At 38.2% G+C, this 26,310-nt stretch overlaps 1 protein-coding gene across 2 annotated transcripts in view; it reads right to left on the reverse strand.

The window, feature by feature from the left end:
• The window catches only part of MAP4K3 (mitogen-activated protein kinase kinase kinase kinase 3), a 183,127-nt gene that overhangs the window by 118,576 nt on the left and 38,241 nt on the right, over window positions 1-26,310 (reverse strand). For both annotated transcript variants that reach the window (XM_005212589.5, NM_001191162.2), the window contains exon 2: window positions 3,448-3,505. In XM_005212589.5, the coding sequence (XP_005212646.2) occupies window positions 3,448-3,505 (58 nt within the window). The remainder of the gene's footprint in view (window positions 1-3,447; window positions 3,506-26,310) is intronic.

Below are 26,310 nucleotides of genomic sequence, written 5' to 3' on the forward strand. Positions count from 1 at the left end.
TTCTACCACATTCCAAATCAAACCTGAATCTTACCAGTCTTTCGAGAGCTAACTCCCTACCCACAGAAGACCACATTAAATGATTCTATGGTGAGATAACTGGCAAAACCCAGTTATCTGGATTAAGGGGGTAAGTTCCACAGGACAAATGACTAAGGACAAAAGGCAGGAGGGACAAGGAAAAAAATAAAGAAGTGAAGGCAGAACCTATAGACATAAAAGAAGTTTGAGACATACCAACTAATTGTAACATGTGAAACTTATTTGTTATTAAGAAGCTCTTATTAATATTGTTAAGAGACAATGGTATTATGATTATATTTTTATAAACTATATCAAGGCATATTTTAAAATCATACATGGGCTTCCCTGGTGGCTCAGCACTAAAGAATTCACCTGCCAATGCAGGAGACGCGGGGTGATCCCTGAGTTAGGAAGATCCCCTGGAAAAGGAAATGGCAACTCACTCCAGTATTCTTGCCTGCGAAATCCCAGGGACAGAGGGCCTGGCAGACTACAGTTTGTGGGGTTGCAAAGAGACGGGCATGACAAGAACTGAACTACAGCAACAATTAATCCATATCAAGTGCAAAATCAAAGATTTTTCTTTAGCAAATTCACCTAGTTGTGCAACCATCAGTATAATCAATTTGAAAATATTTCCATTACCCAGTAAGACCCCTCACATCCATTAACTATTAATCCCTTCTCACAAACACACCAGCTGACTAATCCTCTTTCTGACTCTGTAGATGTGTCTTTTCCGGACATTCCACATTAACAGAATCATCTGGCTCCTCACACTTCACAATTTTTAAGGTTCATTAGTGTCACAGCTGGAGAAGGCAGTGGCACCCACTCCAGTACTCTTGCCTGGCAAATCCCATGGACGGAGGAGCCTGGAAGAGTCGGACACGACTGAGCGACTTCCCTTTCACTTTTCACTTTCACGCATTGGAGAAGGAAATGGCAACCCACTCCAGTGTTCTTGCCTGGAGAATCCCAGGGACGGCGGGGCCTGGTGGGCTGCTGTCTATGGGGTCGCACAGAGTCGGACATGACTGACGTGACTTAGCAGCAGCAGCAGCAGCAGTGTCACAGCATGTATCAACAGCTTGTTTCTTTCTATTGCTGAATAGTATTCCATTGTATTGTATAGACATATTTTGTCTATTTACAGTTTTGTCTATTCATTTACAGTCTATTCATTTACAGTTAGGCTGCTGTAGGGCAGTTAGTTTGATGCCAACGTTTGCCTGTTAAGAATAACACTGCTGTGGACACGTGTGTGTAAAAGTTGCTGTGTAGGTAGATACACAGGAGTGGAACTGCTAGGTCATTGCTATTGCTATTGCTAAGTCACTTTACGGCAAACTAATAAACTTTTCAAGAAATGTTTAAAGTGTTTTAGATATATTAGCTTATTTAATCCCTACAACAGCCTTAAGAGGAAGCTATTACTATTATCCCCATTCTAGGGATGAGGAAGCAAAAGTCCATCCAAAAAGCTTAAGCAATGTGGTCAAGTCAGATGAGAATCAAAGTAGCTTGGCTTTAGCATCTGTGGTCATAACCACAAGGCCATATACTTCAAGCTCAATGACAAGTTAAACATTTCTCACAAGACATAAACAAATTAAAGAAATTTAATATAAAAATTCAGGTGGCTTCTAAGAACACAAAAGTTAATTAGTTAATTAATTAAATTTAAGTGTATATTTCATAACATATATATGGTAGTAATTCTTGTTATCTCTGAGTGGCAGAGTTGAAATGTATTCCATTTCTTTTTATTTAATTGTATTTTCATTTATTACAGTGATATATATATATATATAAAAGGCAGTATTTAAGATTAACATAAAACAAACAACTCACTAATCAGAAAGCAAATGACCTGATGAACAATAAGATTTTAAGTTCCTAATTTTTTAAAGGACATTTTAAGATGTCCTGAGTGAGTACTATGCATTGACCCTAAGTTGAGTGCTGTGGACATAAATCTGATTGCAACTTAGGAAAAAAGAAAGGCAACTCTAGAATCACAGCTGTGGGAAAAGGTGCTCCTGTAGTAGGAGTCATCTTTATCAGAGGAGGGGTTAGGGAGAAAGGTTTCCCGAAAGAGAAGGCATTAAACTGATTTGAGGGAATGGTGTATGAACACACTGCTTCTAAGCAGACTCTTTCATCAATAACATAGCCTCTTCTTAATGATTAAAAACGGAGGCCCTGCTTCAAATGTCAAACCTTTCTTTTTTTGTCAGTTTGTCAATTTTGAATATCCACTAAAGAATAGGAGTTTCAAAGAAAAGGAAAAAAGCTTTGTCTTGTGATGTTAGAATATAATTAGAGCATAAAAAAAAATCTGTAAATACCTATAAATGAGAAAGTATTTTTTAAATTCATTATATTCGCGTGCAGTTTGATCACAGTCAGTCAAAGGCACCCTTGAAACTTCATCTTAACAGCACTTCTAAGTGTGCTGATGATCAACATCAGGGGTGGGCAAACTACAAGCACAGGTGGCCTGGTTGGTCAAGAATGGTTTTTCGGCAACGAATAGTATTTACGTTCCAGGAGGAAGAAAGAGAGGAGGGAAGAGAGCGAGAACCATAAACAGAGACTACATGTGGTCCCAAAAGCCTACAATATTTTACTCTCGACCTTTACAGAAAAAGTTGTCTACAATTAAAAAATTATATATATTACTGGATGGATCTGTGGCCATACAGAAAGGCATCAGCAGAAAGGCACTATCACTGAGGTGGAATTCAGTCTAGACACCAGTACACGTACGTACTTACGATGGGAGGGAGAAACCGGGGAGGAGAGGGGTTTTTAAGAGTACGCAGTTAGTTCAGAAAGACATGGGTTCTGCAGGGAGTGGGGGGAATTCAGGGATAGAATACAGTTGAAGCAGATGAAAAATAGGGAGCAGTCCTGGGGCTTTACAAGCTACTCCAGGTGGAAGGCAGCTATTCCAATATTAACGACCCATAAAATGTGAGAGTTAGGTTTACTGAGGAAACTGAGACTCAGAGCTAAAGTTACTTGCCCAAGTTCACAGAGCAGGAGTATGGGACACCAAGAACTGGTCTGCAAATACCAGATGCCAGTTCCGTTCTTTCCACTGCAGCACACTGCCTCTCGTCACTGGACAGAGTTAACCTGGACAAACCCCGCCATCACTGTGTGACAAGTGAGCTCAACGGAGTCCAGAGGCAACAGTCTCCTCCGGAGCTCCCCTTCCTCCTGCAGTCATCAGTGGTTTCTCAGGGAAGAACTGGGCATGGTGTCTACAGGTCTCAGAGAGGTGGAGGAGCAGACAACAGCCCTCTCTGCCAGATATTGGGAACAATAGAGAATGTTGACCAAACATCATTAAAACAAGCCTGAGATATCCAGTGGCTGAGGGCAGTAAGAAACACCAAATTTCAATGAATTTACCTGGTTCCAATTTTATTACTTTAATTGCTGCCAGTTCACCGGTGTTAACATTCCGTGCCTAAAAAACAAAAGAAGATAACTGTGAAAAGAAAGCTTTCATAAAAACTTTATGAAATGCTATTTTAGCTTACTACTTATATTGTCAATTATTCAGAATATTTTTTAAAGCAAGAATTGTAAAAGTGATTTATATTTACAAAACAAACAGTATATTCTTCCCAATGAATTTCAACATCAATCCAAGTATAAATTTAATGAGGATGATAATAACAGCAGTTAACAGAAACCTAGATTGTAGTATATCTAAGCACTATTCCAAGTGGTTTTCTATTTATTGAATGTTTACAGCAATCTTAAAAGGCAGGTACTAATGTAATAATATCAATAATATTCTCGTGTTGCACATGAAGAATTTGAAGCACAGAGAACTTGCCAAGACCGTATAGCTAGGGACATGCTGGGATTCAAACCCAGGCAGTCTGACTCCAGAGCCTGAGTTTTTTAAGCATTACATTCCACTGCGATTCACTCAAGTTCAATTCAGTAGCTCAATTGTGTCCGACTCTTTGTGACCCCACGGACTTCAGCACACCAGGCTTCCCTGTCCATCACCGACTCCCAGAGCCTACTCAAACTCATGTCCATCGCATTGGTGATGCCATCCAACTATTTCATCCTCTGTCCTCCCCTTCTCCTCTCACCTTCAATCTTTCCCAGCATCAGGGTCTTTTGCATCAGGTGGCCAAAATATTGGAGTTTCAGCTTTAGCATCAGTCCTTCCAATGAATATTTAGGACTGATTTCCTTTAGGATGGACTGGTTGGATCACCTTGCACTCAAGGGACTCTCAAGAGTCTTCTCCAACACCACAGTTCTAAAGCATCAATTCTTTGGTGCTCAGCTTTCTTTATAGTCCAACTCTCACATCCATACATGACTACTTGAAAAACCATAACTATGACTAGATGGACCTTTGTTGGCAAAGTAATGTCTCTGCTTTTCAATATGCTGTCTAGGTTGGTCATGGCTTCTCTTCCAAGGAGCAAGCGTCTTTTAATTTCATGGCTGTAGTCACCATCTGCAGTGATTTTGGAGCCCCCAAAATATAGTCTCTCACTCTTTCCATTGCTTCCTCATATATTTGTCATGAAGTGATGGGACCAGATGCCATGATCTTAGTTTTCTGAATGTTGAATTTTAAGCCAACTTTTTCACTGTCCTGTTTCATTCAAAGAATTCTGAATTAACTAGCTTTAAACTTTTAACCTAAAAAAACTTTATGAAAATCATATACCTTTATATAACTGTAAAAACAAGCTCCTCATATCTGTTTAAACACATCTGATAGTATAAAGAAATCAATTCAATACAAACCAAATACATTTTACAAGCCACATATTAAAAGTAAAAACTATTTAAAAAATCAACCCATAATATTAGATTGCCAGTGTTTACAAGTGTAATTACATGTAAGTAAGCAGAAATCATCTTTTCAATTTGTATAAAAATGGTAGTTATTTTTGTAAATTTAAAATGTTTTATAATTGAATAAAAATTTTAAAAATATTTTAAACTATGAACTGAAACAAATTGATTTTTGTATCAACTAATGAAGACCAATATATGCAATTCACTCAACACTGAAAAATTCATTCATGTCATGAGAATTATTCTTAGTTGTAACACTTCTTATTAGTGGACTGGTATGATGCTGTGAAAGTGATGCACTCAATATGCCAGCAAATTTGGAAAACTCAGCAGTGGCCGCAGGACTGGGAAAGGTCAGTTTTCATTCCAATCCCAAAGAAAGGCAATGCCAAAGAATGCTCAAACTACCACAAAATTGCACTCATCTCACACGCTAGTAAAGTAATGCTCAAAATTCTCCAAGCCAGGCTTCAGCAATATGTGAACCGTGAACTTCCTGATGTTCAAGCTGGTTTTAGAAAAGGCAGAGGAACCAGAGATCAAATTGCCAACATCCGCTGGATCATGAAAAAAGCAAGAGAGTTCCAGAAAAGCATCTATTTCTGCTTTATTGATTATGCCAAAGCCTTTGACTGTATGGATCACAATAAACTGTGGGAAATCCTGAAACATATGGGAATACCAGACCACCTGATCTGCCTTTTGAGAAACCTATATGCAGGTCAGGAAACAACAGTTAGAACTAGACATGGAACAACAGACTGGTTCCAAATAGGAAAAGGAGTATGCCAAGGCTGTATATTGTCACCCTGCTTATTTAACTTATATGCAGAGCACATCATGAGAAACGCTGGGCTGGAAGAAGCACAAGTGGAATCAAGATTGCCGGGAGAAATATCAATCACCTCAGATATGCAGATGACACCACCCTTATGGCAGAAAGTGAAGAGGAACTAAAAAGCCTCTTGATGAAAGTGAAAGAGGAGCATGAAAAAGTTGGCTTAAAGCTCAACATTCAGAAAACGAAGATCATGGCATCTGGTCCCATCACTTCATGGGAAATAGATGGGGAAACAGTGGAAACAGTGTCAGACTTTATTTTTTTAGGCTCCAAAATCACTGCAGATGGTGACTGCAGCCATGAAATTAAAAGACGCTTACTCCTTGGAAGGAAAGTTATGACCAACCTAGATAGCATATTCAAAAGCAGAGACATTACTTTGCCAACAAAGGTCCATCTAGTCAAGGCTATGGTTTTTCCAGTGGTCATGTATGGATGTGAGAGTTGGACTGTGAAGAAAGCTGAGAGCCGAAGAATTGATGCTTTTGAACTGTGGTGTTGGAGGAGACTCTTGAGAGTCCCTTGGACTGCAAGGAGATCCAACCAGTCCATTCTAAAGGAGATCAGTCCTGGGATTTCTTTGGAAGGAATGATGCTAAAGCTGAAACTCCAGTACTTTGGCCACCTCATGCGAAGAGTTGACTCATTGGAAAAGACTCTGATGCTGGGAGGGATTGGGGGCAGGAGGAGAATGGGAAGACACAGGATGAGATGGCTGGATGGCATCACTGACTCAATGGACATGAGTTAGAGTGAACTTCGGGAGTTGGTGATGGACAGGGAGGCCTGGTGTGCTGCAATTCATGGGGTTACAAAGAGTCGGACACGACTGAGCGACTGAACTGAATTGAACTGAAAGCTCAGTGAATCACCCATAAGGGATGATAACAATATTAACAGTGAATCCTTCTAAGAGTATTGGGGCATTAAAAAAAAAATCAGTTTCTAAGAAGATATATACGGGACACAGTCACTGCTAAAACATATAAATAAAAATTTAACCTTTAAACTCAAAGAACAACAAAGGTATTAAAAATACAAATTACGAAGAATTAAAATTAAAATTTCAAGGGAAGTTCATTCCTTTTGAAAAAAATCTCCATAACTCATGAACACTTATGATGCCAACTTACTAAAGAGTAGTAAGTTTTGAACTCAGCAGTAAGTTTTTGAACTACAAGCAGTTCAAAACAGATTTGAACATTTACTCAAATTAACTTAATTTCCATTACATGAAACAGACATTTCCAATAGTGTCACAGAAGTATTTATCGCTTTCACCAGGATAAGAAGACATATATATATAAATGGAATAGAAATAAAATCAGAGTGTCATTCTGGGAGCATTTTGTAAAGAGGATGGAGCAGAGTGCAAAATATTCATTATATCACAGCACCGTTAGTCATAAATCTTCTCAAACACTATCAGAACACCTTGCCTTTCCTCACGTTGTGATACCTCTTCTCTGTTAGACTTCTTGACACTCTGTCCTCTAATCCGTATCTTTTTTAAGCACTTCTCCAATAAAATAAGACACCCCTCTCTAATTCTCAATTCTCCATTTAAAAATCTTGAAATAGTTTTATTTTCTGATTATTGAAAAATAAATTCAGAGTCTGGGTAATTCCAAACGAACGAGCAAAAGAAAATATGAACTCAGAGAAAGCTAAAGTGAAGTGAAGTCGCTCAGTCATGTCCGACTCTTTGCGACCCCATGGGCAGTAGCCTGCACCAGGCTCCTCTGTCCGTTGGATTTTCTAGGCAAGAGTACTGGAGTGGGGTGCCATTTCCTTCTCCAGGGAATCTTCCCGACCCAGGGATCGAACCCAGGTCTCCCAGATTGTAGACAGACGCTTTACCATCTGAGCCACCAGGGAAGTCCCTCAGAGAAAGCTCGGGTGACTATTTTTACAACTGAAATTCTGTTTCCAACTGACCGCAAGAGGGCACACTTCCACTGACAACACAGGTTACACAAGGGTCCAAAATGGCTGCAGCACACAATGTACTCTTCTAAAAATAGATTCATTAATAGTTAACACAGCACATATTTAACAGAAAAACTATGACAGTAAACTACGGGTAAGTACTTTACGAGAGTCAATTATTTACTATAGGCTTGACTTATGAATACTATTTTTCAAAATTTAAATTAGGATTTTCTAAAGGGTAACAAGTTTTTAAATTATGGCTCTTCAGAGTCAATAAGAAAAGAAGACAGCTAATGATTACTGTTCTTTCTGCCTTCTGAATATTTTCTAATATGTAACTTATTTGACAGAAATAAGATAATTCACAAAAAAGGGAAGAAAAAATCCTCAGGAAACCTGAATTTCTGATCTTTACCACATCATAGTCCTTGGGTTTATTCATGAAAGGTGTTTAACATTATGATTCATCAAGAATCTTGGGTCTTCTGGCTAAAGTAAGTCATATTTTGCTGTTTCTAAATTTACAGCAGCCAAGATTACACATAAGCAAATTTTAAAAGACCAACTCTAATGCTCTGTACCTGCTATTCTTTTTTCAATCACCTAGAAAAATTGATTACAGAAAAATGAAAACAAGGTAAATATTTATAATTATAATAAAGCATATAGTTAAAAAATTTCTAATTCACTATCAGTAACATGAGGAGGCCTTACAAATACCTCTGAAAAGAAGAGAAGTGAAAAGCAAAGGAGAAAATGAAAGATATACCTATTTGAATGCAGAGTTCCAAAGAATAGCAAGGAGAGAAAAGAAAGCCTTCCTGAGTGATCAGTGCAAAGAAATAGAAGAAAACAATAGAATGGGAAAGACTAGAGATCTCTTCAAGAAAATTAGAGATACCAGGGGAACATTTCATGCAAAGATGGGCTCAATAAAGGACAGAAATGGTAGGGACCTAACAGAAGCAGAAGATATTAAGAAGAGGTGGCAAGAATACACAGAAGAACTGTACAAAAAAGATCTTCACGACCCAGATAATCACGATGGTGTGATCACTGACCTAGAGCCAGACATCCTGGAATGTGAAGTCTAGTGGGCCTTAGGAAGCATCACTACAAACAAAGCTAGTGGAGGTGATGGAATTCTAGTTGAGCTATTTCAAATCCTGATAGATGATGCTGTGAAAGTGCTGCACTCAATATGCCAGCAAATTTGGAAAACTCAGCAGTGGCCACAGGACTGGAAAAGGTCAGTTTTCATTCCAATCCCAAAGAAAGGCAATGCCAAAGAATGCTCAAACTACCACACAATTGCACTCATCTCACACACTAGAAGAGTAATGCTCAAAATTCTCCAAGCCAGGCTTCAGCAATACGTGAACCATGAACTTCCTGATGTTCACGCTGGATTCAGAAAAGGTAGAGGAACCAGAGATCAAATTGCCAACATCTGCTGGGTCATCAAAAAAGCAAGAGAGGTCCAGAAAAATATCTATTTCTGCTTTATTGATTATGCCAAAGCTTCTGACTGTGTGGATCACAATAAACTATGGAAAATTCTTAAGAGATGGGAATACCAGACCAACTGGTCTGCTTCTTGAGAAATCTGTATGCAGGTCAGGAAGCAACAGTTAGAACTGGACATGGAACAACAGACTGGTTCAATATAGGAAAAGGAGTACATCAAGGCTGTATATTGTCACCCTGGTTATTTAACTTATATGCAGAGTACATCAAGAGAAACGCTGGGCTGGATGAAGCACAAGCTGGAATCAAGACTGCCGGGAGAAATATCAATCACCTCAGATATACAGATGACACCACCCTTATGGCAGAAAAGTGAAGAACTAAAGAGCCTCTTGATGAAAGTGAAAGAGGAGAGTAAAAAAGTTGGCTTAAAGCTCAACATTCAGAAAACAAAGATCATGGCATCCGGTCCCATCACTTCATGGCAAATAGATGGGGAAACAGTGGCTGACTTTATTTTTTCGGGCTCCAAAATCACTGCAGATGGTGACTGCAGCCATGAAATTAAAAGACGCTAACTCCTTGGAAGAAAAGTTATGAACAACCTAGACAGCATATTGAAAAGCACAGACATTACTTTGTCAACAAAGGTCCATCTAGTCAAGGTTATGGTTTTTCCAGTGGTCATCTATGGATGTGAGAGCTGGACTGTGAAGAAAGCTGAGGGCCGAAGAATTGATGTTTCTGAGCTGTGGTGTTGGAGAAGACTCTTGGACTGCAAGGAGATCCAACCAGTCCATTCTAAAGGAGATCCGTCCTGGGTGTTCATTGGAAGGACTGATGTTGAAGCTGAAACTCCAATACTTTGGCCTCTGATGCAAAGTGCTGACTCATTTGAAAAGACCCTGATGCTGGGAAAGACTAAACGCAGGAGGAGAAGGGGACGACAGAGGATGAGATGTTTGGATGGCATCACCAACTCAATGGGCATGAGTTTGGGTAAACTCCGGGAGCTAGTGATGGACAGGGAGGCCCGGCATGCTGCGGTCCATGGAGTTGCAAAGAGTCGGACACGACTGAGCGACTGAACTGAACTGAATTGAACATGAACTTTACAGATCTGCCCACAGAAGAAAACTGAGGATAAATATTCTCAGCTTCTAGACCTAGTCTTCTGCCACAGCATTGATTTGTCCACCTTTCTCACATGTTCTGAAAGTAATGCTCAGATCAGTTGTTTTTGAGTTCAAAACTCTTTAGGGGTACACACTATTGTTTGAAAGACATGATCCAAATTCCTTACCAGAAAATTTAAAGTATTTACTAAATATAGCATTTTATAACAGCTTTACTGTGATACAATTCACATACCAAAAAGTTCACCCCTTCAATGTGTACAATTCAGTCATTTTTAGTATATGCACATAGTTATGTAACCATCATTCCTATCTAATTTTGAAACATTTTTATCAACCCAGAAAGAAACCCCAAGACCCATTAGCAGTCACTCTCCATTCCTCCCCTTCCCGATCCCTGACAACTAATACTCTACTTTCTGTCTCTATGGATTTGACTATTCTGGATATTTCACACAAATATGATCGTACAAACTCTGGTCCCTTGTGACTGGCTTCTTTTACTGAGCATAAGCTTTCCAGGTTCATCTATGTTGCAGCATATATCAGGACTTTATTCTTTTTGTTGCTGAATAATATTTCATTGAATGAAAATTCCCCATTTGTTTATCCTTTTACCAGTTGAAGGATGTGTGGGCTGTTTCCATTTGGGCTATTATGAATAATGCTTTTATGAACCCTGTGTGGATCTATGCTTTCAGTTCTCTTGGATAGAGAGCTAAGAGTGGAATCGCTGAGTCACATGGCAACCTCTGTTTAGCTTCCTCAAGAACTGTCAGACTGTTTTCCAAAGTGGCTGCACCACTTTATATGATTGCCAGCAATGTATGAGGGTTCCAATTTCTCTACAGCCAAGCCGATATATATTATTACCTGGCTTTTTACCTTTAGTTTTCCTCGTTGACGTGAAGTGGTATCTCTTTGTGGTCTAGTAACTCACTAATGACTAACAATCTTAAGCATCTTTTCATATGCCTGTTTGTCATTTGAATAGTGTCTTTGAAAAAATGTGTATCTAATTCTTTGCCCATTTTTAATTGTGTCGTACTTTTACTGTTGACTTGTGAGCATTTTTTATATATCCTGATGTAAGTCTCTTATTAGTTACATGACCTGTAAATATTTAATCCCACTCTTGAGTCGTCTTCATTTCTTGATGGTGTTCTTTGAAGCAAAAAATTTTTAAATTTTTTTAAGTCAAACTTTATCTACTTTTAGTTGCTTATGTTTTTGGTATTATAGCTGAGAAACGACTGCCTGGAAACCAAGGTCACAAAGATTTTTTTTCTCTATTTTTTCTTCTAAAGAGTTTTATAGTTTAGCTTTTCCATTTAAGTCTATGACCCATTTCCATTTAGGTCTATGACTTTTTCTATGATGTCTGGCAGGGCTCAAATTTCACTCCTTTGCACATGGACAGCCAGCTGTGAAGTACAACATTTTATCTATAAAACTGTTTACTACCTGTCTGTATTTCCAGTTGGTCCTTACTTGGCGCTTTATGCTCTAGCCAAACTAAACAACTGCCCAACCCCAGTGCTAGCCACACTTACCCTCTAGCACTTACTGCTTAGACAAACACTTTCCGTAAACTCCCTCCCCTAGCCTAACTCCTAGACATCTTTTAAAGCTCACCTTAGGTTATTATCACTGCCTACAAACCCTTCCTGACCCCAGTTCAAGTCAGGCACCCCCCACACACACTCCCAGATATCCTGGGTAACCATTCTCATACAGGAGTGAGTTTGGTTTGGAAAATCCTGCACATCTAGAGCTGATCTCAGATTAGAGGAGCTCTTGGAAACCATTTCTAAGCTGTCCTGGAATTCAGTTTGGTTCACTGAATTGGTTCAATTCTAGCACTGGTTTGGGAAAAGGTTTCTGTGAGACGATTTCATACTGACTACTAAGTTATCTCTAACTATCGGAAAAGTATTCCTTGACTGTGACAATGGGAATAAACAAAATCTAGACTGAACTATTAGTGGCAAAAACATGCTACACACTATATAAAGTGAGTTAGATAACTGTCAGTAACAAACCTGATCATCTACTATATACCCAACACCGTCTATATTCAAAGCTTACTGTTCAGAAGGGGCTGTCCAATGTGAACATATATAAAGAAAGGTTCCAAGATGGGAGTGAAGAAATGCAAAGTTTAGTGCTGGCTCTGCCAGTAACAAGCAATAGGATCTGAGTTAGTAATTTCCCCGTGTCTTCTGCCCTCAATCTAAAAATAAGAGGAGAAAAAAGAGACTATTTCGAAGTTTCCTTCTAATTCTAAAAGTAAGGTGTTTGCATCAAATAATTTAAGTCTAAATTAACAGATTCCAAATACTAAACCAGTTGGCTGGTTATACAAGGATCATATGAGGAGCTGAAAAACAACAAAAAACGCTGCCACTGATTTCTGAACCAACAGGTTTAGGACAAGACAGCAATCTGTATTTAAAGCTACTGAGGTGCTTCTGATACTCAGCCAGGTCTGGGGACCTGGCTTAAGGCACCATGCCTTGTGAATTTTCTAAAATATAAATACCAACTTCTAAGTCTGGAAGGGGTGTTACAGGGATGGCTTTATGAAGGAGGTACCATTTAAGCAGAGGTTTGACAGACGGGCTGGATTACAACAAACACAGAAGCAGGATAGGAAAGAGGGCACAGCAAGAAAAGTATGAGCAAATGCACAGGGACAGAAAACAGAGGCTATTTTGAGCGCACTGGGCAGGCAGAACCTCAGGGTGTCTCCCATATAAATGCTCCTTCCCATATAAATGCTCCCTTTCAGAGGGAAATGGTTAACCCAAAGCTCCTGTTGAAGGAAGAGTTTTGTTTGCTTTTCCTCAGTTACTCAGACTAGGTAGGAGCCTACTACAAGGGCAGCCAATTCTATAGGAAGACTGATAGCCAGGGTGACAGACATTCCTGGTTTGCATAGGTTATGCCGATTGTCCTAGCAGAATTACTAACAGGGCCCACTTTCACTCTCAAATTTATAATTAAAATTTTATTTAACTTGGACAGTAAACTATAAGGTCACTCTACCTTCGCGACCTGAGCCAACATGAAAAAGGAGAGAGGCTGATCGGATTATTGAAAACAGGGGTCAGCAAGCATGACTGTTTTTGTAAATGAAGTTGTACAGGAACGTGTTCATTGGGTTAAGTATCATCTGTGGCTGCTTTCACAACACAATGTAAGAGCTGAGTAGCTGAGATAGAGACCATATGGCCTAGAACCCCTGAAGTATTTACTACCTGGCCCTTTACAGAAAAAACCCGCTGACTCCCACTCTGAAACAATACTGTCCAATAGAATGTTTTGTGTTAAGGGAAAGGTTCTACACGCACTGTCCACTTACTGTAGCCCCATGCCACATAAAGCTACTGGCAAACCAAGACATGGCTGGTTGTCTGAAGAACTGAATTTTATTTAATTATTTGATATGCAATAAGATATTTAAATTTGAAAGGCTCTCAAACTGTTCAGATATTTAAATATTTAATTGAGATATAATTGACATATAACATTGTATTCATTTCAGGTGTATAAAATAATGATTTGATATATATATTACTAAATGATCACAAGTTTAGTTGACATCCATCACCATACCTAGTTACACATTTTTTTCTCTTGTGATGAGAACTTTTAAGATCTGTTCTCTTAGTATCAATACATTATTGTTAACTATAGTCACCATGCTGAACATTTCATCCTTAGGACTCAGTTAGCTTTAATTGGGGAAAAAAAAAATCAACTTTAAAAAATACAGTTCTAGTAATTTTAACACATGTATAGATTTGCATAAAGTGAGTTAACTATCATCTGGAAACAGAAAAGTTCCATTACTTCAAAAACTCCCTAGAAAGTTACATTCTCCCCTTACCTTTACCTCTGGCAACCACTGGCTGTTCTTTGCCACTACAGTTTTACCTTTTTAAGAATTTCACGTAAATTAAATCATCATGTAAATTTCTGAGACTTATCTTCTTTCACCAAGTTGCTCCATATATCATTAGTTCCTTTTTCATTGTTAAGTAGTATTCCACTGTATGGATATACCCCAGTTTATTCACTACCAGTTGAAGCTATCAGCTATTTTTAGTTTTTGGTAAATATACACAGAGTTGCTATAAACCCAACGCACAGGTTATAAGAATATCTTGGAGAGGGATACAGTAGATATATGTTTAATTTTTAAAGAATCTGCCAATTCTGTTCTTCAGTGGATGTACCACTGTTCATTTCCAGCAGTGATGTATGAGAGCTCCAGCTCTTCCAGAACTTCCTTGTCAGAAACTGGAATTGTACTTTTTAGCCATTTCCAACAGGTATATAATCACAGTGGTTTTAGTCTTCATTTTCCTAGAGGCTAATGATGTTGAACATCTATTCCACTGCTTATTTGCCACCCTTTGGTGAAAGGTCTTCTATCTTTTGACCATGTTTTAATTGGGATGTTTATTTTCTTACTGTTGAGCTTTGAAAGTTTTTTTTAATATATTCTAGAAACAAGTTCTTTTGCAAGCACTATGATTTGTAAATATTTCCTCCCAGTCTTAGCTTGCCTTTTCTCTTAACAGTGTCTTTTGCAGAGCATTATGGACTGAACTGATGCTTTCGAACTGTGGTGCTGGAGAAGGCTCTTGAGAGTCTCTTGGATGGCAAGGAGATCAAATCAGTCAATCCTAATGGAAATCAACCCTGAATAGTCACTGGAAGGACTGATGCTGAAGTTGCAGCTCCAATACTTTGACCACCTGATGCAAAGAGCCAACTCACTAGAAAAGACCCTGGTGCTGGCAAAGATTGAGGGCTAGAGAAGGGGGCGACAGAAGATGAGATGGTTGGATGGCATCACTGACTCAATGGACAAGAGTTTGAGCAAACTCTGGAAGACAGTGAAGGGCAGGGAAGCCTACTGTGCTGCAGTCCACGGGGTCGCAAGAGTCGGACATGACTGAGCGACTGAACAATGGACTATGTGCTCCCAAAATCTGGATGTTGAAGTTCTAATTCATAATACCTTAGAATGTAAGTGTATTTGGAGACAAGGCCTTAAAGGAGGTAACCAAGGTTAAATGAGTTCATACAGATGGGCTCTAACCCAACAGGACTAGTCTTCTTATAAGAAAAGGGCCCGCAGATGTTAGTGCAGAGAGAAAAGGCCACGTTGAGAACACAGCAAGAAGGCAGCTGCCTACAACCCAAGGGGGGGCCTCGGGAGACACCAACACACCTTGACTTTGGACTTCTAGTCTCTACAACTGTGAGGAAATAAAATTTCAATTGTTTTATGCCGCCCAATCTGTGGTGTTTTGCTACAGCAGACCTAGCAAACTAACACACCGAGCAGAATTTTTTACTTTTGATGAAATCCAGTTTATCAATTGTTTTCTTTTATGAATGATGCTTCTGGTGTCACGTGTAAGACCTTGCCTGACCTCAAGTCATAAAGATTTTCTCCTGTGTTTTCTTCTAAAAAACAAGTTTTACATTTATATTTATGATATACTTTGAGTTCATTTTTGTTTAAGTTAATTTTGTTTTGTGAAGCTTAGGTCAATGTTCCTTTGTCTTTTGCATGTTTATGTCCAACTCTTCTGATACTATTTGTTGAAAAGGTTATTATCTTTCTTCCACTGAATTGCCTTGCATCTCTGTTAAAAATCAATGGGCTGTTATCTGTGTGGTTCTATTTCTGGATTCTACATTGATCCACTGATCTTGTTCTATTCCTTACCCACACTACACACAATCTTGATTACCACAGTTTTATAGTTAGGTCTTAAAAATGAGACACTGTGATTCTTCCAATTTTATTTTTCTTTTTTCAAAGTTCCTTTAGCTATTCTAGGTTCTTTCTCTTTTCACAGAAATTTTAGAATCACCTTGTCTATATTTGCTGTAAAAAATCCTGCTGGGATTCTGATCTTGATTGTTGATAATTATAGATCAATTTGTGGAAAACTCACACCTTTACCATTCAGAACTTTTCAGTCCATGAACATTACTCTCTGTTTAGGTTTTCTTTGATGTTTTTCATGAGTGTTTTATAAAAACATTATCAGCATATGGATCCTACACATTGTGTATTTTCAGCACATAGATCCTACATATTGGTTTAACTTCGACTTTAAAAGCCATGTGTGGCCAGTGACAACCATATTAGACATCACAGCTCTAAGAAGTTTGAACCAGCATGCGATATAACCCAGTGTGAAAATGATGCCATAAAGTTGTGCCAGTGTCTTAGCAAGTAGGACTGTGGGCAAAATAAAGATACGAAGAAACAGAAAAGATACAGCATGGAGACAGACAACAAAGAGCAGAGAACAGAACAAGTGCATAGAAAAAAAAATAAGAGACCATGAGAAAGAAACGTATCTCCAAAGCTGCCCTGAGTTCCTGACAACTTTCCAGGCCCCTATCACATGCAGCTTTCAACAGCCTCTCTTTTCCTGAATTAACCTGAATGTCTTTGTTTCTTAAAATCAGGTGATTAAAGATCTAAGTTTCTAAGACTGTATGATGTTAATTAAAAAAAAAAAAACCACAAAAAACAGATTGAGACTATCATACTAACTTTTTAAAAAGATGCACTTAACAGCTAATGACTGTATAAAGACAGAAAATAATCTATGACTGATAAAAATCAAACAGCAACAAGTTATATTTCAAAGTTTATTTTTTTAAAGTTATTTGGAATTCAAATTGGACTTGTTCCATACCAATAACACTTTCAAATGGTAACTGGCAGACCACAATGTCAAATGAACTGATAACATGTATAAAACCTTAACAGTGGCAATAAGTTAGGGAAAACATAAGGGGCCAGGTAACCTCATTCCTACTTCCCACTAAAGAAACGACAGAAGCAGCATCTCTAATCCAAAGAGTTCCAAACTCCAGTGCGTATAAAAAAATCACCTGAGGTTTTGCTTTTGGAAATATGTAAAACTAGATATGAAAATCCTTCCCATTATAAATACCCAGCTATAGCAAGTAAGACAGAACAAGTACTCTTTTAAATGTACTGCTGGACTCAGGAGGAAAGAAATCCACAGGAGGCAAAAACAGAGAAAACAGTAATTTGCTAAAAAAATAAAATCTGTTGAATGCATTTACTGCAGGAAATCAGAGTGGTAAACAAGAGCGAAAGTCATGACTTCAGCTTGAACTTGGAATCTAGAGACTTTAATTGGCCACCTGATGCGAAGAACTGACTCATTTGAAAAGACCCTGATGTTGGGAAAGATTGAAGGCTGGAGAAGGGGACGACATGGCATCACCATCACCGACTCAAGGGACATGAGTTTGAGTAAACTCCGGGAGTTGGTGATGGACAGGGAGGCCTGGCATGCTGCAGTTCATGGGGTTGCAAAGAGCCTGACACGACTGAGCGACTGAACTGAACTGAACTGAACTGACAGTGAAAGCTGCAATTGAGATCATCACAAAAAAAGCAACAATGACCCCAAAATCACACCTCTCGGTGCATGGAGGTAAGGAAGGGGGTGTCTGTCCACTGACACAGAGAACAAATTTTTAAAAAAAAAGCGCTTGAATCACTGGAATGGGATTCCTCGAAAATTCAAATTCATAATTACAGCCTATTTTCTCAGTTGAGTATAAATTTACACTGCAAGGACCAGGAAACTCAAGCTAAGAAATGAATTTAAGCTGTTTCTGCATTGGTAATCAAGGCACCTGTCAGAAAGAGAAACAAATTTTCTATAGAGAAATACACTTTCAATCCATGCCCCAGGAGATTCCTAAATACAGCACTGGCCAAACATGGAATTAAAACAAAATTATCAAACCAAAAGGAAACAAACTACAAGAACAGCAAAAGTTTAAAACAACAGAATGAAATTTGTGGGGAGTTCAAATTTTGGAATTAATGGATACATAAAATTACAGTTAAGTATGCTTTACAAGTTTACAGGACTAAAGGAAAGTATTAACTACATGGGCCAGAAACAAGAGGCTAACAAAAATGACTTGAAAGATGGGAAAAAAAGAACTTAATAGAATTTCTGGAAATAAAAAATGTAATTCTTGAAATTAAAAACCTAATTGGAGCACACACAGAGACAGAATTTAAACCAAATGACAGATCTAAAACAGCCAAAAGAGACAGATATAGAAGATATGAGAGATTGAGACATTTTAAAATCATCTTATCTCATAAATACATCTCATGAAAGAGAAGGGAACATACATCTAATTAAAATTTCAAAAGAAAAAAATAAAAATCCAACCATGGTGAAATATTATGTCAAATAAACTGAATATTTATTTATTGAGATAATTGGTAGTTCAGATTAATTATAAAAAGATTGGAAAAAAAGACAAAATAGTCTACCCAGTAAAATCTTTTTCTCACTTGAAGCCTTCTATTTATTTTTAAGTATGAATTTCTACCTTACAAAAGAATATATCCTTCAAATACATCAGTCATGAAACCTAGCATCTATCCATTTGAGAACACCATTTCCACCTATAATAATCAGGATCTATCCATTAAATAAAAGCATGCAACAGCCAACTGCATCTTTTAAATTTAAAATTCTGTTTAGATCTGAAATAAATAAACAAATTATTGGAACACATGAATGCATCTGAGTGCTGGATTTATATCTTTCCCTAAAATCAGTGATATTAAAACATGTATTTGCTTTTTACCTGACACAAAATTACAAGCTTAAATATATTTATAAGACAGACTAATTTAGCTTCATGAAATCTATAAATGATACTTTCACAAAGCACTCCTAAAAATATTAGAAACATCTTTTTTGATATCATATTATATAAAAAATGTTCTACTATTATTCCTCCTTTCACTAAAAATCCATCTATTAATACAGGAGAACGACCAATATGAATACCACTTTTTTCACATTTTTCCTCTGTTCCAAAATCCTTCTGACTGCATCTCACTTGTTTCCATTACTGCTGGGTTTTTACCTCAATCATGCTTTGGTGATCTCAGAGGATAAACTGAAAAGACGGGCTGAAAAGAAGACAGGACAACCCCTAAGGACACAGTGTTAAAGCAGGCATGGAATGATAAGTGCTTGAGCTAAAGTAATTTAATGAGAATGGACAGAAATGGCTAACATTCTACATTATTCCATGTTTCCATTTGTGGTTGTCCAGAGCCCAAATTAACAAGATCCACATTTTATTTGCTAATGCAATTATTTTCAGGAATAAACAGCTATGTTTTCTGCTGCACTGTCAATCCAGGGGTGTTCTAGGACAGTCCTCGAACAACAAAGGAAGGACCAGAGTGGAGCAGGGCCATTCCTCTCCAATAAAACTGGACCTGAGTTCACACAGGCTGCCAAGTATGAAGACAGCATATCCTCAAATAAGTTATGAAAGAGCTTGGCCAGATGGACAGGAAAAAGAAATGTAAGAGCAGATTGTGGAAAAAAGAAGACCAATTCAGAGAATAAGGCAGGGAGAATGTAGTTATGGGGCCAAAGACAAGACCAAACAGAGACAGGCATCGCAGTGGCTATAAGCCCAGACTGCTGACAACAACTGAACCTGATCTCGCCAGTACTGATGAATGTTATTTTCAGGTACCACATTCTGGTGGGACAGCTTGTGGTTTCCCATGATAATCTCACACAGGTCTGAAAGGGCTAAAGGAAAATGGACAGTGAGCTTCTGTCACCTTTGGCCAGTGATATATCCTCCTCCCAAAGGCTGGAAAGGGACCTTCCTGTGACTCAGATGGAATCTGAATCCATTAAACGGCAAACAAAAACATATAAAGGCAATAAAGCACAGTGGTTCTGGGTATGTTCTGTGAGGTTGGATCCCAGCTCCATCATTTATTATGAAAACACACACAACACATTCAGCAGCCTGTATGACACTGAGCGAGTTCTTTAACCTTTTACAGTTTCCTCATCTGTAAAATGGAAATAATAAATGAGGTAAACTCATTATAGTTGTGAGGACTTTTGTTTTCCACTGTCTCAACTCAGTCAAGGAACTCTCAAAATTTGGATAAAATGAGAAAATATTGAGAAATCTATATGAATCTGCTTTAAATGGAATATACTAGGTAAATTTAGGAGAAAAAAGAAAAAAACACAAAACAAACAGTAATTCTAGTTTCTTTAAGAAAGCATTTAAAACCAAGTAGGAGCTCTACAGGTGTCGCAGCACTTCAGTTCAGTCGCTCAGTTGTGTCCGACTCTTTGTGACCCCATGGACTGCAGCACACCAGGCTGCAGTTAGATAGCATTTATGCAAAGCAAATAATCATCAGGTAAATTTTTTTTAATGTTTTAAAAGTATCTGTTTTGGAAATACAAATTTACATGAAGCTGGTATCCAACAGTAGCTATGTGTAGTTAATCATACCAGTTAATTCCAAACCTGGTCTGATTACACTGGTCTGTTACAACCTAAACAACATTTAAAGACTTAGCTGAAAAGTTAGGGCAAGAGGAACAAAACAAGTATGTTATCTCAAATTGTGCAGGGCAGAAACACACTGCCATAATGACTATCCAATAATATCTTGGTTATTAGAACAGACGTCCTGCAAATCTAAGCAAATGAAATAGCTCCAAAAGCATGATTAAAAAACAAAAAGCTTGTTTGGCATTTGCAGTGTACTCTGAGTAGTCAGCAATAATGAAAGGGCAGAGAATTAAGAAGCCTAAGGTCATAACCAGATGTAATATGATTGTTTGTTTGCTGACTGGCCAGTGAGATCTAGAGAAGCTGAGATGCTTCACACAAAAGTTGGAAAGCAGAAGCAAAGAATCCAATCAAGTGGGTGTACTAGTTAGCAGCTAAAAGACAAATGGAATGGCAAATAGGAAAGGTAAGAGGCAGTTAACAGCCAGTGATAACAAACACAGGGAATAAGTCAGAGAGTAGATATGATCAAAGCCTTACTGTATAAATGCAGAGTACCTGAGCCTAGAAATCTTATACTCACAAATAGCCTAAAGGCACCCCATTACACAAATTCTAAATACACTTGGAAGTGAAAATGTGTGATTAACCAAGGAAAATTTTTCAAAGAATTAAAAAAGAAGATAAATTGTTGTAACAAGTATTCAGTTCAGTTCAGTTGCTCAGACGTGTCCGACTCTTTGCGACCCCATGAATCGCCAGGCCTCCCTGTCCATCACCAACTCCCGGAGTTCACTCAGACTCACATACATCGAGTCAATGATGCCATCCAGCCATCTCATCCTCTGTCGTCGTCCCCTTCTCCTCCTGCCCCCAATCCCTCCCAGCATCAGAGTCTTTTCCAATGAGTCAACTCTTCGCATGAGGTGCCCAAAGTACTGGAGTTTCAGCTTTAGCATCATTCCTTCCAAAGAAATCCCAGGGCTGATCTCCTTCAGAATGGACTGTTTGGATCTCCTTGCAGTCCAAGGGATTCTCATACTAAAACGGTAGAGAATTTAGGAAAGTGTTTTTCTGGCACAGAAATCACCAAATCGATGGAATAAATTTAAAATATGATAAAGATAGCAGTTCACATACATATAGAAAAGCTTTAAAAATGCATACACATTTTTACACAGTAAAAATACACAGTAACCAGTGGTTACATACAGCTAACAGGAAGAAGGTGAAAGGAAGAGACTCTCAGGTTTTTTTACTTGTTAATTAAAAAAAATTATTAAGAACAAAAATAGAAGAGCAAAGTTGTGATAATAACTTTTAAAAGCACCACAACAATTTATATATATATATATATAAATATATATATAAATATAAATATATATATATATATATATATAAAAGTGATGGTGCAATTAATCTACAACTTAAGCCAAGTTATCCAAACTACTAGCAGATTCTCAATCTCTGGAAGTTTTAAGTGGTACCACATCACACACAGAGCCAAATAAAAGCATAAAGATTTTAGTTTCATGGTTTTCCACCGAAACATAAGAGAATGTCCCTAAGGTTTCTAATCGAAAAGGCACAGATTTATATGAAGAAATGGGCTTCCCCAGGGGCTTATGGCAAAGAATCTACCTGCCAATGCAGAAGACGTGGGTTTGATCCCTGGGTGGGGAAGATCTCCATGAGTAGGAATTGGTAACCCACTCCAGTATTCTCACCTGGAAAATCCCATGGAGAGAGGGCTACAGTCAATGGGGTCACAAAGAGTTGGACACAATTGAACAACTTCAGTTAGTAATCTTGGCATTTCACAGTAAACATATTAAATTATTATAAGGCAAAAAACAGCTCATGAAATTGACAGAAGGATTACATTTGTCGACACACTCATTTCAGATCACGGTCTGTCTCTTCAACAGTTTTGCAATGCTGATACCAGGCTCTTTCAATGATACCAGCCAACTTTCACTCTAGTAAAAATTCCTAGTGTGATGTAGATGAAAACCAGCAACCTCTTTCATGTGTGTTAATAATATAAGAAGGGTGCAAAAAGGATAATCAATCTTTGATGATTACAAAATATCCTACAACCTTCAAAAAGTACATTGGCTAATTACTTAGATGCTTGAACAAGGTGAATCAGATTTTTTTTCCCTAGAAGGGGTTTTTTTCGGGGAGGGGGAGGGAATCTTTAATAAAATACTAACTCATGCCAATAGAATATTTTTAGTATCCTACTACAGAAGGATATTCATTTTATGCAATTTTACAGTTTTCCTACCTGAAAATGTTCTCTTTCTGCTTCAGTATATGCACAAACCATGGCAGTATGGCTCAGAACACAATGATGATGATACTACACCCAGCAATAAATGCTAAACAGCAATAAATGCTTACCCAGCACATACTACACGCGAGGCACTGTGCCAGAGTTCTGTTTGTAAACCTCAGTTATTTCACGATGACCCTATAAAGTAGGCAGTACTATTAAATCCATTTTATAAATGATATAACTGGCACTCAGATAAGTTAACAAATTTGAACCCAGGCTGTCTTGATTCCAAAAAGCTATGCTCTTCATCACCAAGTTACCCATAACCAGGAAATGTTACTCAAAAGAGATTCCCTGAAAACAAGTATGTATTAAGCAGACGCCATACACATTTTCAATTGCCTGATATAAAACTAAAGGTTCAGTTGTGAATTTCACATGTGCCTGGATTTCATTTTTTTTTAATCCCTCCCACCCCTCTAAATTTCATTTTTGAGGAAAATATTAGAGAAAGCTCAAAAATGCAGCAGTTGCTTCATTTAACAAATATTGAATGCCAGGCTCTGTGTAAGATGTTCTTTATAATAAGCTCTTGTGGGAAGACAGTCTAACGTGAAAGAGAAATACAGGACTGGAAATAGAGATGTGTGCTATAAGAGTAAATGGGAGACTCTTCCTTAGAGACTAACAAAGTCAGGGAGGGATTCTCTGATGATACAACTGTGATCTGACATTATGTGTAAAACATATTTTTTCGACCAAGATTTTGAACCTTTAAGGTACAAACACATAGAAATAAAAAATGTTTATTTCCTAATTCTTTTGATTCCTCTCTGACAGCAATCAGAATCTATCATTTAAGTCAGTGAAGTGGGCCTTAGAAAGCATCACTACAAGTAAAGCTAGTGGAGGTGATGGAATTCCAGTTGAGCTATTCCAAATCCTGAAAGATGATGCTGTCAAAGTGCTGCACTCAATATGCCAGCAAATTTGGAAAACTCAGCAGTGGCCACAGGACTGGAAAAGGTCAGTTTTCATTCCAATCCCAAAGAAAGGCAATGCCAAAGAATGCTCAAACTACCACACAATTGTACTCATCTCACACGCTAGTAAAGTAATGCTCAAAATTCTCCAAGCCAGGCTTCAGCAATACGTGAACCGTGAACTTCCTGATGTTCAAGCTGGTTTTAGAAAAGGCAGAGGAACCAGAGACCAAATTGCCAACATCCGCTGGATCATGGAAAAAGCAAGAGAGTTCCAGAAAAACATCTATTTCTGCTTTATTGACTGTGCCAAAGCCTTTGACTGTGTGGATCACAATCAACTGTGGGAAATTCTGAAAGAGATGGGAATACCAGACCACCTGATCTGCCTCTTGAGAAATCTGTATGCAGGTCAGGAAGCAACAGTTAGAACTGGACATGGAACAACAGACTGGTTCCAAATAGGAAAAGGAGTTCGTCAAGGCTGTATATTGTCACCCTGCTTATTTAACTTATATGCAAAGTACATCATGAGAAACGCTGGACTGGAAGAAACACAAGCTGGAATCAAGATTGCCGGGAGAAATATCAATCACCTCAGATATGCAGATGACACCACCCTTATGGCAGAAAGTGAAGAGGAACTAAAAAGCCTCTTGATGAAAGTGAACGTGGAGAGTAAAAAAGTTGGCTTAAAGCTCAACATTCAGAAAATGAAGATCATGACATCCGGTCCCACCACTTCATGGGAAATAGATAGGGAAACAGTGGAAACAGTGTCAGACTTTATTTTTCTGGGCTCCAAAATCACTGCAGATGGTGACTGCAGCCATGAAATTAAAAGACGCTTACTCCTTGGAAGGAAAGTTATGACCAACCTAGATAGCATATTCAAAAGCAGAGACATTACTTTGCCAACAAAGGTCCATCTAGTCAAGGCTATGGTTTTTCCTGTGGTCACGTATGGATGTGAGAGTTGGACTGTGAAGAAGGCTGAGTGCCGAAGAATTGATGCTTTTGAACTGTGGCGTAGGAGAAGACTCTTGAGAGTCCTTTGGACTGCAAGGAGATCCAACCAGTCCATTCTGAAGGAGATCAGCCCTGGGATTTCTTTGGAAGGAATGATGCTAAAGCTGAAACTCCAGTACTTTGGGCACCTCATGCGAAGAGTTGACTCATTGGAAAAGACTCTGATGCTGGGAGGGATTGGGGGCAGCAGGAGAAGGGGACGACAGAGGATGAGATAGCTGGATGGCATCACTGACTCGATGGACGTGAGTCTGAGTGAACTCTGGGAGTTGGTGATGGACAGGGAAGGCCTGGCGTGCTGCGATTCATGGGGGGCTGCAAAGAGTCGGACACGACTGAGCGACTGATCTGATCTGATCTGATCTGAAGAGCAGATGTAATACTAGTAGTTCAGATAAAATAGACTTTTTAGCATTCTGACGTTCAGTTAAAAAAAAGTCAATGCCACTGTTTCCATTCAAAAAATAACAACAACTCATAATGAAGTACTAATATCATAATGTGCAATAAATCCATCTGCACAGGGCTCTCAATCCATGGAAAATACGGCAGAAATTAAGAGTGGAAACTAATAACTTAATGTTGACACATCTAAGTATGTAAAAAGTGGATTTTATTAAACAACCCACCAACCACCACCACACATACAAACTTTTTTCTAACTCATAACTGTTTTAACCAGGCCATAGCAAGTAGCTTTTTCCACTACATGATGATACTGGCTTTGGTTTTCTTTGTCAGTCAAAACCACTAGGTTTTCACTAATTACAACTGAACTAAAAACTGAGCAAGCAATAATTACCAAGAAAATTCTGAAAAAGACAACCCTAAAAGATATTAAGGCATATTTTATAAGGCCTCAAGAGTTAAAACCACGAAGAAATGACAAATGAATGAACAGATCAATGGGACACAGTACAAAGTCCAGAAAAAGACTCATACAATTTCCAGAAACAGAGAAAAAACCTGAAATAAAAATGGACAGGTTACACTCTAAAAGAAATACAAATAAGATAGCATAAAATCCTTAACCTAACTCATGTAAACAGAAATGAGATAGCACTTCTTATCAGAGGCAAAATGCTATCTGAGTTCAACCACTCTCTCATCAAGCCATTAAGAATAGGTGCTCCAAGGATCCTCAGGCACTGCTGGTAGAAATGCAAAGTGTACAACCTTTACATGAAGGGACTGTAATAATACTTATCAAAATTACTGGTGTGTTTACTCTTTCGCCCAGCAAACACATTTCTAGGAATCAAAACAAGACACCTGCAAACGTAAGAAATAATACATGAACAAGCTCATTCACTACAAAATTGTTTGTAACTGCAAAAGATTGAACACATTCAAGTGTTTGGCAACAGA

Source organism: Bos taurus, chromosome 11 (assembly GCF_002263795.3).
Source record: "Bos taurus isolate L1 Dominette 01449 registration number 42190680 breed Hereford chromosome 11, ARS-UCD2.0, whole genome shotgun sequence".
NCBI lineage: Eukaryota > Metazoa > Chordata > Mammalia > Artiodactyla > Bovidae > Bos > Bos taurus.